This window comes from Macrosteles quadrilineatus, unplaced genomic scaffold, assembly GCF_028750875.1.
Source record: "Macrosteles quadrilineatus isolate MER2022 unplaced genomic scaffold, UCM_ALF_1.0 Scaffold_9__3_contigs__length_116548681, whole genome shotgun sequence".
In the NCBI taxonomy this organism is placed as follows: Eukaryota; Metazoa; Arthropoda; class Insecta; order Hemiptera; family Cicadellidae; genus Macrosteles; species Macrosteles quadrilineatus.
In genome coordinates, this window is record NW_026542602.1 from 74355818 (window position 1) to 74370564 (window position 14747).

Here is a 14747-nt window from a genome sequence, read left to right on the forward strand (position 1 = left end):
AATTCCAAATTAAAAATGTTTATGTCTTTTTATTGTAGGCTAAGAGCCAGGCTTTTACTTATAAAATAAAATTTTTTTCGTAAAACACAGTGACGTTGTAAATTATTTTGCAAACAGATAAAGTTGTATAAAATCTAAACATTTTAGAGTTTTATACAGATAAAAAGACACCAAATTATTTTAAACACATCTAGATACTATTGTTCATCAACATTTATTAATAACTATCGCCTTTATTTAATTACTCCTTAGGCAACCATGTTTCTTAAAAACCTTTGTTTCAGCTCATTTGCATCACAGGGAAAATCTACGCATGCTGTTAGAAATAGAGTTTCCTGTATATGTGCAGATCCCCTTTATAATTTAAAATATGCTCATAAAAAGCACAAAAAATTAATTTTAAATTAAAAAAAAACTAACATGGGGCTTATGGGTTGCCATTCTGGTGATGGATTAACAACGCAACATACACAGAAAATCTAAACAAAAAGAAGAAATTCCAATCACATGTTTTATTTTCAGCGTGGGGTGAAAATAGAGAAGTCTGTACCATAATATGAAAACTAACTATATATGACTGTTAACAAGTTGATAAACCTAATTCAAACTTAACGCGTGACCTAATGTATAAACATGGTAGTTAATAAATACTGTATGACAACACGCGATCTTAAACATATTTTTGGTCGAGTTTTCGACCACTGGACGACCTCTGTAGTATTATTATACACATTCAGATACACATAATTTGTAAAACACATCGCTGTGAATAAGATCTTAAAACTTTGAGATGAACATCTAAACATAAATATTAACATTGACAAAAACATAAATTAACATTAACAGAAACATTAATTTTGCATCGGATAGGTTGAATGTTTTGAAAAGCTTCTAATAACTTTTTTTTTATATATTTGTGCTCCATCTGTTTGTCAATCAAAGCACAACATATTATTTAGTTTTACTTTATCCTGTAGTACATATCTGAAAAGATTCCCACACAAAATTAAGCTAAATTAGACGAATATAATGATTTTTAATTGAAGAATCATCGTTGAAGGTTGGGTACATTAAATGAGGTAAATTATGAAGACAAGGCCATGAATGTTTCTGTATCGCGTGAAAAACGACAATGTAATTATAAGTATTTAAAGTGTGTCAACTGAGCTGAGTGGGGTGGGTAGGGGCAAGGGGGGGGTCTAGGGGGCTATGGAAGGGGGTTAGGGGGGTTATTAGTGAATAGAGACAAGTGAGTCTAGTTCAACACCACCCTTAGCTGTCTTACTAATTTTGCTATAACTTTGTTGCTCTAATTACCAATTAAAGTATAATTTAACCTTCCAAGAAAGGGGTTTGAAAGTGTTAACACAGTTTTGTTTTCTTCTTCATTTTCATTCCATTATTATATAAATTTATATGCAAAGGATGAACATACCTAAATATTTTGAATTAATTTTTTTTTTAGTTTTCTGTCTTATGTGTCTAGCAACAGTTTCATGGTTTACTTCTCCAGGGTCTATGTAGATAGCAAATAGTTATTTACTATTTATTTTTTTTTATTAAATATTTTAACTATATAAACAAATTAATTGTAAGCTATTGTTTTCTGTTATTATAAACAAAGAATAATGCACTGAAAGAATTTTAATACATTTTTTCCTGAAAAGAAGAAAAAAAAAATTGTTCATCAGTGCACTCAAAGGTAACCGACCATGAAACACATATAAAAAAGGTGTCATGTTGTTCAATACTATGACAAGTCTGAACGCAGTGAAAAAATACCAAAACCTATATAGCTTAGTGTCAATGCATAACCCATCAATGGCAGGGAATCTCAAATAAAAATATTATACATAAAACTATAATAGTCCTGATTTGTACAAAGAGACAGCATATTAAGCAATACCTATTAATTCTCATAATCTATATGTTTTTATCATTACAGTTACAAATATTAAGTATAATCGGCGTATTTTTAAGTATTAATTACTTTTGAAAAATAGTATTACATTTAACATTAGAGGAATCAAACAATAATCTATCGATAGTCAAAATTATTACACACTTGTAACACGAGTAAATTACTGTTCCGATGACTGATTATCGATGTAATGGAAACATCGATAATCGCGTTTATCCATTAACTAAATCACTCGAATATTACACTTCTGACTATATCTATTATCATATTATCTATTATTATATCTATATCTATTATCTTAATAACACTTGCATATCAAGTTCAGTGTACTAAAGCAATATAGAATTAGAAATTTGCTCTGATCTGTATTGTATTATGATAATTGCCCCTGTGTGGAAATGGAAAGCTTTACAATATTTGTTTTGAGAATTATATTATTTACTAGCAGCCTGCGTCACTTCGTGACTTCAAAATTTGTGATATATTTTATATAATGTTGATAAGGGTGACTATCATTTTTTACAGTTTCCTTTAAACATTTTAATATTACATAAGTTAATTTACAAATTATACACTAATTCTACTTGATTACTTTACTGCAACTTTTCTAAATTCAATCAACTAACTATATGATACAGTATGACTTATTGACTTATTATTGACGAAGATGGCTCTATTAAAATTTATGAACTTAAGAAGCCTACGAAGAAAACTCTGGCGTTAAACTAATTGGTAACCTAACAAAGGTAAAAGCTTTAATGTATACCAAATATTGGTTTAGGTCTTCACAGTTTAAAAGCCTAAGGCAATAAATACAAAATAAATAAATACAAATTGTGAAATATCTATCAAACACATATTATTATTCACGAGTTGCATAATCCAAAATCAAAATGTTTAACAACAGTGACGTTTAATAACGGTTCTCAGATACGAGAACTCGTATTGGTACTGTCAAAGTCATCGTGCAGTTAGAAACAATTACAAGAGTCCAAATAATTACTTAGTTCTCCTATGTTTTATTGTGTAAACATTTCATTCTTTCATCAACAACTTTACACAATTCAAGTCACCAGTTGGCCTCTAGGCCATGAAATTAAACCCAACCACTTTCCCTCTTGAATTTTTAACTCCACTTCCACTGCCGACGCTTGCTGGAGTATAAATGTAGACATCTGCCTCGGAGCAAGTGGCAAGGAAAAAGTCTATTGAAATGTTGTACTACTTTTATATATATATATATATATATATATATATATATATATATATATATATATATATATATATACTAGCAGAGTACCCGTCCTTCGTACGGGGTTGGCATATAAGTATCAAATGCTTATAGCAGTTATGAGTGAGGACATGGTTTAAGAAATTTCGGTTCTTTTTGAAGTTCGTTCGCTACGCTCACTTTCCTTCAGGTTAGCTCGTTCGCTACGCTCACTTGCCTTCAGGTTAGCTCGTTCGCTACGCTCACTCGCCTCCAGGTTGAAGTTCGTTCGCTACGCTCACTCACCTTTTGCTGTTGTCATAAATGTAAAAGAAATAATAGTGCTAGTGCTGCACCCTGTTGGTAATCCTTGTAACTTTTAATGCTATTGAACATCATAGAACAGAACCAACTTGTTTAATTGAAACAGCTGTTGAGATTCATTAATTCCATTTCTCATAAGGTTAACATGGGAAACTCCAGAGCCACTGGGGTGGAGCCCCGAAGGATTTTTGGGATAAAAATATGCCTATATGTTAATCGGCAATGTGAGCTATCATCATGCCAAATTTCAGCCCGATCCGACCAGTAGTTTTTGAGATTAGCTCATACAAACACACACACAGACACCACCTCTTCTTTATAATAGTATAGATAGATATATATATATATATATATATATATATATATATATATATATATATATATATATATTAATAATGTAAAAACACATTTTTGTCATACTGCAGCAAAACAACCGTTTTAGCGAATTTTCCTATAGGGAAGTAGTTATTACCGTAGGTGACACGGTAAGACCTAGGCCCGGAACCATTCGGTTAAATTTCATATATGTATACATATAATGTATATGTATATATATAAATATAATATTTTTAATTTTACATTTATAATTAGACAAATATATAAATTGAACGAATAGTGTTTTTGGTCTAAGGAGACATCAAAATGAAAAAGTAAATCAGTCCCGGGCTCAAGTCTCAAGTCTTACCATGAGACCTACCGTAATAGCTACTTCCCTATAGGCGAATTTGCTAAAAGTATTTTAATTGTAAACTGAGGAATTTTGTATGTTTTATCAAATAACTTTAATCTTTTAAAAGCTAGTTTATTAGATAATTCAATTATTTGTAGGCCACATACAAGATCCGCCGTTTTACAATATAGTTTCATTAACACGATAAACATAAATTCAGTAAACCCTTTTCCTATTATAGCTTGTAACCAATTCATATAGAAGTAAATAATTGGAATAGTCTTCGTAGCTTTCGTAAAGAGGCTCTAAATTAAATGAGACTAGAGCTCGCCCCGTGGTCGAGAACTCGACCAAAATTATCTAATATACAGACTTCTCTATATTCACCCCAAAAAACATGTGGTTGGAATTTCTTCCATTTGTTTTGCTTTTCTGGTTATATTTCGTTGTTATTGCGCATGGCAAACCATAAGGCCATGTTAATTTTTTTTCAAATTTAGAATTCACTTTTTCTGCTTTTTTAGCCTATTTGATTTATAAAGGGATTCTGCACATCTACAGGAAAACATCTTTCTACCAGTATGCGTAGATTTTCCCTGCGATGCTCACGAGCTGAGAAAAAAGGTTTTAATAAACATGCTTGCCTATTAATATGTTGACTAGAGGTCGTCCAGTGGTCGAAATCTCTACCAAAAGTATGTATTGTGCAAACTTCTCTATTTTAACCCCACACTGTAAATAAAACATGGGATTGAAATTTCTTCAATTTGCTTTAAATTTCTGTTTATATTTTGTTGTTATTTCGTAACCGACATTGCAACCCATGACGCCAATGTTTTTTTTTTTTTTTTTTTTTTTTTTTTTAGATCCATTTTTTGTTCTTATTTTTCAGCCTATTTTAATTTATAAATGGATTCTGTACATCTACAGGCAAATATATTGCTAACAGTATGCGTAGATTTTCCCTGCGATGCACATTACCTGAGAAGGTTTTCAATAACTAAATGTTAAATCTCCATAAGAAAGGTTTAATTTTCCAATTTTTTAACCAATAATGTTTTTTTATAAATATTTTCAAAACACGAATTAAACCTGCACAAATATTTGGTCCAGTAGAATAGTCAGGCTAGCTGTTATAAGTTTTGCAAAAGTTATTTTTTAATCTATAAGATTTAAATTAAATATGTAGTTATAAACTCATATCTATTTGAATGAGTTCGTGAATCGGTACGATCTAGCCAATAGAAGAGGTGTTGGATGGCTTTTAGTTTGGGGTTTTTACAAAAATCAGTGTTTATAAATATATTTTTAGTCCCAACCTAAAAAACGTATTTATTTCAGGTAGCTTTACAGGTTTACTCCAAACCATGTTTGGTCCCTCGTTGTAGCAATGTAAGTACTAAGTCATGGGAATTACAATCAGCCAAGCTGTATTTTACAGCTGATAAAAAAGGGTAAAAAGGTGGTTGTAATTATGCTAAGTCTGCGGGTTTGTTGCAACAAGGGTATAACTGCCTTCCTAGAAAAGTGTTTGAATTTTTGAGACAAGAGAAAATGCCATGAAGGCGTAGGGTAAAAACCCAGTCTTCCTGGACTGAGAATAAACTAAATGAAACAATGCTAACTGTTTTTAATACGAAACAAAACTAAAGTACAGTTATTTTAAACCTAAAGGGTAAATTAACTTTAAGACTGTTTTATGTTATAGCCTCTCTGAAACGATTTGTCAATAGACTAATTTGTTTCGTTATTTCTAACGTCAATTATATTTTATTAATTTATAATTTGTCTTTAAAATACATTCTACATTGAAATCATACTACCTGCACCGGTAAGCAATTTTTACTTGCAGTTGAAAATTGACAGATGAAGATAATTTTTTGAATTTGTGTTTCCAAAAAAACAGTTCACGTCGCCCAGCGGGTGGGAGCACGTGCCTCGACCTTGCCCGTGACCTAGTTCGTATCTGCCCTTTAACCCCCCCCCCCTCCCCCCAATGGGGATATCCCGTAAATTTACTTGTTATTAAATCCAATAGTTCTCGGTCACAGGTACACAATTAATTTGTTGGATAAAAAATTAATAATGGTTGTACAACCGATTTGGAATGGTTATGGGAAATGAGTTATGAGTTATGAGTTATGAAATGGTTATGAGATGAAAATTAAATTAAATAATTAAAAAAAAATATATTTTAATATAAATTAAATCGATATTTTAAGTGACTGGATGACAAAACCCCATAGTCATTGTTGGCCGCTTGGTTAAACTTTAAAATATAAAAAAAAAACACCCAGACAATTAGTATACATGATATTATTTGCTTGTTTCAAAAATTGTATTTTAAATTTAATTATAATTAGAGCTAAGCATATCAAATACCAAGATAAACCGTATTGGTGTATAATAAATATAGAATACTTTCCAACGATAAATTAATTACCAGTTCACTAGAAACATTACAAACATTCTCTACAATTTGCTTTTTACATTAACGAAACTGCCTAACAACTTTTTCTTTCAAACAATTCACAAAGTCTTTTAGAACCAAAAGTCTACCTTCGTGTTATCTTCAAAGCTATGTTTTGTCTTATTGCTGTCTAGCACGCGATATTAGAATATCGTTTTCATTTTTCTGGCGAGATCTTTTATTTGGACTTTCATTACCCGAATGAAGGTTAGAGCAAATAAACACCATAGTGTTTATATAATCTATGATAAAAATATAACATAAACGAGGTGAAATTTGATTAATTATGAGTTTACCCCACAAAAATAATAATATTGTAAATATGTATTAGCAAACGTTTTCAACGGCCACCCAGATAATTTTTGTTTAGCTTTATACATTTTTCCGTTGGGGGAATTCCGTAATCTTTTAAGCTATTAAAATACAATTCAGAATGTTTCTTCTAAGTTTGATGATGATGAACCCTGGACGAACCGCAGATATGTGATTTAAAAACAATCAGAGAGCTCAATGCGAAACGCGTCATTACAACGACTGATCCTGGATGCTCGGCAGGAAAAGTCAAAGTGCAGAGAAAGTAGGCCAAGGTCACCCCATACCTCCTACCACCCCCCAACCCCGCCCCCAACACCTTGGTATCGGTAATAAATAATATCACCTTATAAAATGTCCCACAACTCACAAGGAAATGTCCGTTACTCTAGGACTGATCTAGACTTGCATTGCCTGTTGGGACTGTCGATTAAAAGGTGGATTTTAAGAATACACTTTCAATGTTTAAGATTGTTGCTTAGTCTTATTATGGTTTTTAAACTAGAATTATATTGCTTTGTTTCAAATTTATGATAAATCGTGCATCAATAATGGCGTACTAGAAACTTGTACCTGTAAACTAATATTCCGAAAAAATAAAAAGTAAAAAATATACCGGGTGTCCCAAAAAGAATGGATCAAAAGTAAACTTGCATAAATACTTTATTATTAAAGATAAAAAGATAACTTTAAATACACTTTTTTCTTTAGCTTCATGAGTTTTTCCTACCATTGTTTCACTGCCTAATCTATACGTGTTCTCCGCTATTTAGTCAAAGAAATCAAGTCCATGTTCCAGATCTTACTGCACATTGTGGTGTAATTTTTCCAAAGGCTTCCCTTATCTTTGCTTTAAGTTGATCTATAATTGAGATGAATGAGCAATAGACACACTTGATCTTTCACAAAACCAAAGACCTAAAAAAATCACACCACAGATGTTATCTTTATAAACCATCCAATACTTCGTGCTTTCAACTGCAACTCTATTTATTACAACTTATTGTTTTAAAATTTTAAACAGGCTACAACAATGGAACAGCTGATTTCTGTTAAAGGGAACCGAAAGAAACTCTGAGATATCAGCTTTAAAATTAGTCATAGTTGACTTTTCTAGGACCTTTGGTAGCACGTAAATTAAGCTGTAGATTTGATCCATTCTTTTTGGGACACGGTGTATTATATGTCCAATAACACTTGTAATACGTCTAATTATAAGTGTTATTAGACGTATATTTTTTCATGTAATTTAATAACACGTACTGTGCTGATCAAGAAGTATGATCATAATATACGTGTATACACAGTTTTTTCTTTTGATCGAATAAATCATGTCCTAATCATTATCCCCGACGCGTACCATTGTTTAGTGAAATTACCTGATATTTCTGCTGCATTTCCCTGCATTGAGCTGTAATCAATGAACGCATGCTCATGACACTTTCATGGATGTGAACATGCCATTTCCCCATTAAGTATCCAATTGAGTTTTCCTGCGTGAGAATATCGCATTTAAAGAACACAACTAAGATGCTATTGGTTAAGGAATTCTATGATGTAAAGAAAAAATAGGTGTTAAAACGCTCAGGGCTACTGTAAAACTATCCGTGTGCTCCCACTATCTCCGCGTTCCGCCATCTCCGAACCCAAATCTGTCCCGCCATCTCCGAATTCTTGAGTGACCCTTATAATCCCGTCACTGCCTGCGTTGTTAGCTGTCATTGCATCCGCGGCTGCGAAGCCCCGTGGATGGAAGATTTAATGAAAATTTAACCCGTGGGTTAGGTTAGGTTAGGTCAGGTTAGGTTAGGTTAGGTTAGGTTAGGTTAGGTTAGGTTAAGATAAGTTAAGTTAAGTTAGGTTAGGTTTGAACGGAAAGTCTTTACGCAGGAAGTAACCGAGGATTATAGGGATCACTCTGAAATTCGGAGATAGCGGTACACGGAGATGGCGGGACGCGGAGATAGCGGGAGGTAACCAAACTATTAAATAAGCTTTCCCCAAGTACAGCTTAATGAATTTTAAGCTTAGGGAATTTCAAACCCACTATATCGACTATTGTTTGAGGAAATGTTCATTATTTACAATTCAAACACGTAGTTCTGTTTGATTAAAACCTTACGTGATAATAGTATTATAGTTCGGTCGTTTAGAAAACGACCTGCGGGCTAATGCTAAACCAATGCTGGAGGAGGTCGCTTTCTAAGCGGCCGAACTACAACATTTAATTTTCATTCAAATCAATTCATTATATGCTCCTTTAAAAAGTTAAAACTCGATTCAACTTTTTCGAGTAAGTATTGGGTATGGTTGTTGAATTGTTTTAAATTTTGCTTATTCTTTAATAAAAATCGCGAGGCAATAACTTAGCCTACACTTTCTTTTACAGCATTAAAAATTTTTATTTTTAAGATAAAACCAATGTAATACTCTAAAAATACACGTAATAATTAAATTTGTTTTGTAGGTGATAAGTATGATTCATGTACAGTACTAACAAAAAAAAACAAAAAATAATCACAAAACTAAAATAATACCATATGTATAAAACATACTCCCTTAGTAGATCCCTTAGCAAAATATAAATTTTAACTTTTCCCAGTTTATACATCCTGCAAACATTATCTTTTGTCAAACAGAATTTGTCTTTATTTTTAGTATCAGATAAATCTTTAGCCTGTTCATTCCCTCTGCGAAATTCACACGATTTACCTGTTCCAAAATATGCAACCTCCTTAAAGCATACACTCTATAATGGCATTGATTTAAACAATAACCTATCCCATTCCCTTTAGTTGGAATCAAACCAGTTAAAGTTTAGGTAACGCTTAAAGAATCATCTCATTAATTCCTCATGTTACAAGCATCAAAAGGAGGTTTTATTATTATTATTATTATTATTTTTTTGTAATAGAGGATTATGTAGCTTTGGAAATAGATGGTAAGCTGATTTATATGTATATTTTTTAAATCTATCCTAAGATGAGTTGTTTTTTTTTGTGACTTGGCTAATGCAATTATTTTTGTTAATCTTTATTTGAATAAACAGATTTAAAATTTGAGAAAAATAATTTTAATTTCTCATTCTTATAGAACAGCTGAAGCCAATTTAATTGTTATAGTTCCGTCCGGTGTACTAAAGAGGTAGAATTTTGGTTACAATTTATTATCTTGTTCTTTCCGTAATTTAACCCCCCGTTTAACCAAATAAAACTATCATAACAATGAAACATCCTCTAGTTATAACCAAACAGTTAAGCACAACTCATAAAATTAACTCGAAAATAATATAAACACAATTTTAGCGACACTAGTGAACCACCACCAGGCATGAGTCACCACCACCACCACCACTCACCAGTTAGTGAGTCACCAGGCATGAACTAGACACGAAAACGAGCTTCAAAATTTACAATGGAATGGGAAGTCTACTTGTGTAGATTGGCTTTAGATAATACACATAACAAGATTTTTAACAGCAACAAAATTTGAAAAAGATACTGTATTGATCATAAACATAGACATATTAAATTACGTATCTGACCCGAAAGTAAAAATGTTTGCATTAACCCACGGCCGCGATTAGCCTATGATTTAAATGGAACTATACAAAAATCATTCAAACCATTGTAGTTTTGTTTGTTTGAGGTTAGATGCTAGTGACGTCATTTGTTTATTTTATGTTACATACCATTTCTGTTCTAATATCTCTGTAATTAAGAAGTAAGATAAAAGTGCTAATCGCTCAAACATTTTTAGAACGAAGCACAGTAACCTTAACTGCAATCCCATTTAAAAAAATAATAATGAAGTTTTAAACCACTAAATATAGTTGCTTTACTTAGTAAATGTACGCACCATCAAACACTTAAAGGGATATCTAGTTAGTTATGGATGTTATGTTATTGAATCTAAAATGTTCTATAATCAATGGTGCGTTAGTGGATCAATAATTCTACAAGTGGTGTTTCAAGCTACCTACCTGTATTTAGTCTTTAGCGACAGATCAGCTGTTTGTCAGTCGGTCTGGGCTGGGGTTTTGCTCTCTTCTGCAAGCAATCAAAATGTCAATAGTCAATGTTTGTTTGGGATTTGAGGTTAAGCTTAAAAGTGTGGAAAAAGTGTAGGTAAACTGATTAATCGACATATAATTTAGGTCCATATACATAATTCGTTGAATATGTCTGTAACGACCAAGACTCTTTCATCTTTAGTAGGCATATCTCCTTTGTTTTCAAGAATTTTGTCATCTTTACCTTCTCAAAATTTTACCTACTCTTTTGCTTATGGTTCTGGAGTTTTCAAACAGGATGGTATAAAAACATCAAAGCCTATGATTGACATGGTTTTTGTTGTCGAGGACGCTTTAAAGTTTCACTCAGAAAATATTCTCATGAACCCTACCCACTACTCAGGACTTAGGTATTTAGGACCAGGATTTATTTCAACTTTGCAAGAGCGGTGGGGAGCAAATGTTTATTTTAATACATTAATACCATTTGAAGACGTTACAATAAAGTATGGTGTTGTATCTAGAACTGATCTTGTAACAGACCTATTAGACTGGAATCATATATATTTGTCAGGAAGACTTCATAAACCAGTAGAAACACTTCAACAAACAAGCAACTCAGAACTTCGGTCAGCTCTTCAGTTGAATTTGCACAATGCTTTACATGCTGCATTAATTATCCTACCTGAAAACTTCACAGAGCGAGCATTGTACAAAACCATCACATCCTTGTCTTACACCGGTGATTTCCGAATGATAATAGGAGAAGACAAAGACAAAGTAAGCAACATCGTTGACCCACAAATAGAATCTTTTCGAGTTTTGTATGCTCCTGTTATCAAAACTCTGCATGACTTTGTTGACGTTCCACTTGATCGTGGATGTGATGTGAACTGTAGTCAAGATACATTTCCATCAGCAAAACTACACCATCTGAACCAGCTCCCGAGAACTCCTCAGCGAGCGATTGTAAGGTTTTGGAACAAACAAGCAGGTGGAAAAAGACAAGACACTGAAGATGTTTTGCGAGCAGTAGCTCATGATCCAGACTGTGGTGAAATTTTAAGAATGTGCCTAAGCAATATTGTATGGACTTCTAGCATAACTCAGAGTTTGAAAGGGATATTTACAGCAGGTTTGTACAAATCAGTTAGGTATAGTGGAAGTAAACTCTATAAAATGGCCAAGTCAATCAGTAAAAAGAAAAATATCAACTTACCATAAAATTGAGTTGTATAGCCTTGCTTAAGTTACCGGTATGCTGGGAGATCTTTATTTTTGCTCTGAGGATTAGTATTCAGCTCTCGTAATAGTGAATTTATGATGATAAATTTTAGTTTGTGTAAGTAGGCCTAGTTACTTGTAGAACCTTTTCAAACAATTATATTTTTTTTTTAGATTTAAAACCTGATCCATAAAAATGTTTGTGAAATCTTAAAAATCCAGAGTCTGTGTTAAAGTAGACCTGCATAGCATTTGTTTGAAAACAATTTATTTTTAACAGTTACCTAAAAAAAAGAAGAAATATTTGAATAACTGGACCTTTTCCGTTAATTCACTTCCACTAGTTTTTAGAGCAATAGATCATTAGCAATTGAAGTGGTAGTGAATTGAACTTTGGTTAGGTTAGGTTAGTATCAAGTTTAGTATAGAGTTAGAAAACCCCAACCTAACCTAACCAAATTCCACTCAAGTGAATTAACAGTAAAGGTCCCTAAATTGTATATTGCAGTTTTGTTGACCTCAAAAACTGATATAGGCTACCAAAGTGATCTCAATGTTTTACGACCATTATTACCTATCAATATTAAGTGTTTTTGGTTGATTAACTTATGATCTATTACTAAGTAAACTTAGTATGCCCTAAATTACTGTAAAATGCACATTAGGCCTACCGGTATTCAGTAGGCTACGGTATGTAACAAAATCCCTTCCTATTCGCCCGCTTGTCGATTTAACTATCTCGTTAATCATTTTTAAACCACCATCAGTAAAACACTGCCTAAGGATATAAAACCTCAACAGATTTAATCGTATTATTTATAGAACTGCAGAAAGTACCTAGCTCAAAAATGTTCCTTTTTTTACACAGCACCAAAAGGCCAAAATGTAGGACATTATTATATTTAATAAATGCATTTGAAAGCCTATCTGGGTTGTGTAGTGCTCGCCTTCAAATCTGAAGGTCGCTGGTTTGATTCCAAGCGACATTGTTTCCAGACCGAGATGGCATTTATTTGTTATCGGGCTATCAATTAATATTATGCTATCCAAAAATAGGTTGATGTTAGATGGTAACAAGATCAGGGTTTGAACCGTTCCTTACCAGCGTTAAAAATACAAAATAATACAAAAATAAAAAAGAGTCAACTGAAGGTTTCTGTATATAGATACAGTACCTACTAATTTTCTTAATTTTACTTCTACTGAAGTAAGTTAAGCTGATACTTGATATTCCATGTATATTGTAATAATGTAATAATTTGTATACAACTAATTTTTAATGCCAATAATAATCTGTGTCAGAAATTAAAAAGAGTAATTTTTTACACTATCCTCTGGTTCCAACTTTAGAAGAACTTGCCTAAGTTTCATCACCCCCACATTGAATTCTCTGTTTATTTCAAGTAAATATACTGATACCTAAAGTACCGGTAGATTACTTTTTGTCGAGAAGTATTTGATTGGAAGTTATGTTTTGTGTAAGTTAAACATTTGAAGAAGTTTTGTTGCCAACATGGAGAAGTTGAGAAATATAAATTAGGCTAATAGGAATTTAAAATGAGAGTAAGAAAAGTACAGTACTTGCCTGTTGTTTTAATTGTAGTTGATAAAGTTAAGATGTTTTAGTTCCCAGAAGTCTTTATATGAATTTGTATTATAAGTAGCAAGTAGCAAGTAGTGACGGTCCAGAAACCATAAATTTCAAATCTTGAAACCAAAACTTGAAGAAATAGGAATAAAACTTAGGTACTTCAAACCGATCACATCATAACATTACTTTAGATTTTTTAAATTGTTGTATCTAAATTCAATAAACTTAAAACTTTATAGAATAGAAATATATTTGAACTTTGTAAAAAGTGCAAACACAAAACATAAAAATATACAACTGACTAACAACAGAAAACAATAAATAATTCCAATCACCTGATACTAAAAGATAGGGAAATAGAATAAATTATGAATTGCTACTAAGTTGAATATAAGACAACTCTCTTGTTTGGGAAGGATTTGGTCAGTTTGTCTGGTCCATATCAATCCAAAGTACATTTTTATTTTGTACATGACGTTGCCCACTCAAGTGATGATCTCCCTTAATCTCCACTTGTCCTTGGATGTTTACTTGTAGTTGTAGTTTACTTCTGATTTCTCTGCCAAACAGCATCTTGTATGCAGAGATTCCAGATGTAGAGTTTGGACGCAAGGGCTTAGGATTGGAGATGGGTCCCTCGCAGGTAGGGCCGAGCTTCAACCGCACTCCCAGACCATACAGGGTATAGGGCCCACAAATATCATGAATTTTACTTGAACTTTACATAATAAAATTATGTTTTGCCTTTGGTAATTCAACATTGATGGGCATTTAAAAATGGGAAGTTGTCTCGCCTCAAAAAGGGAAATAAAAAACCATTAGGGGTTGGTAAGTTTTGGTAACCTTTACTTATCCAATCAAATAACATAGCCTATATCAAAACGTAATCACCACACACTATGTGCTTGCTAGTGATGTTAATGACTCAAGGGACACAGACACAGACGTGCTCCAGCAACTCGAGATGACCACATGAATTGCTACCACTTGCGCCTGCAGCCATCACCTGCTGC

General features: G+C 32.5%; 1 protein-coding gene across 1 annotated transcript; it reads left to right on the top strand.

The window, feature by feature from the left end:
- Positions 1-10974: 10974 nt before the first annotated feature.
- LOC129002756 (phosphatidate cytidylyltransferase, mitochondrial-like) lies at positions 10975-13439 on the top strand. The gene has a single exon (XM_054430792.1). The coding sequence runs from the start codon at positions 11088-11090 to the stop codon at positions 12141-12143; it is 1056 nt and encodes a 351-aa protein (XP_054286767.1). The 5' UTR covers positions 10975-11087; the 3' UTR covers positions 12144-13439.
- Positions 13440-14747: the final 1308 nt, after the last annotated feature.

What these genes read in the sequence shown, in the direction of transcription:
- LOC129002756 (XM_054430792.1), top strand. Translation starts at nt 11,088, where the DNA reads ATGTCTGTAACGACCAAGACTCTTTCATCTTTAGTAGGCATATCTCCT.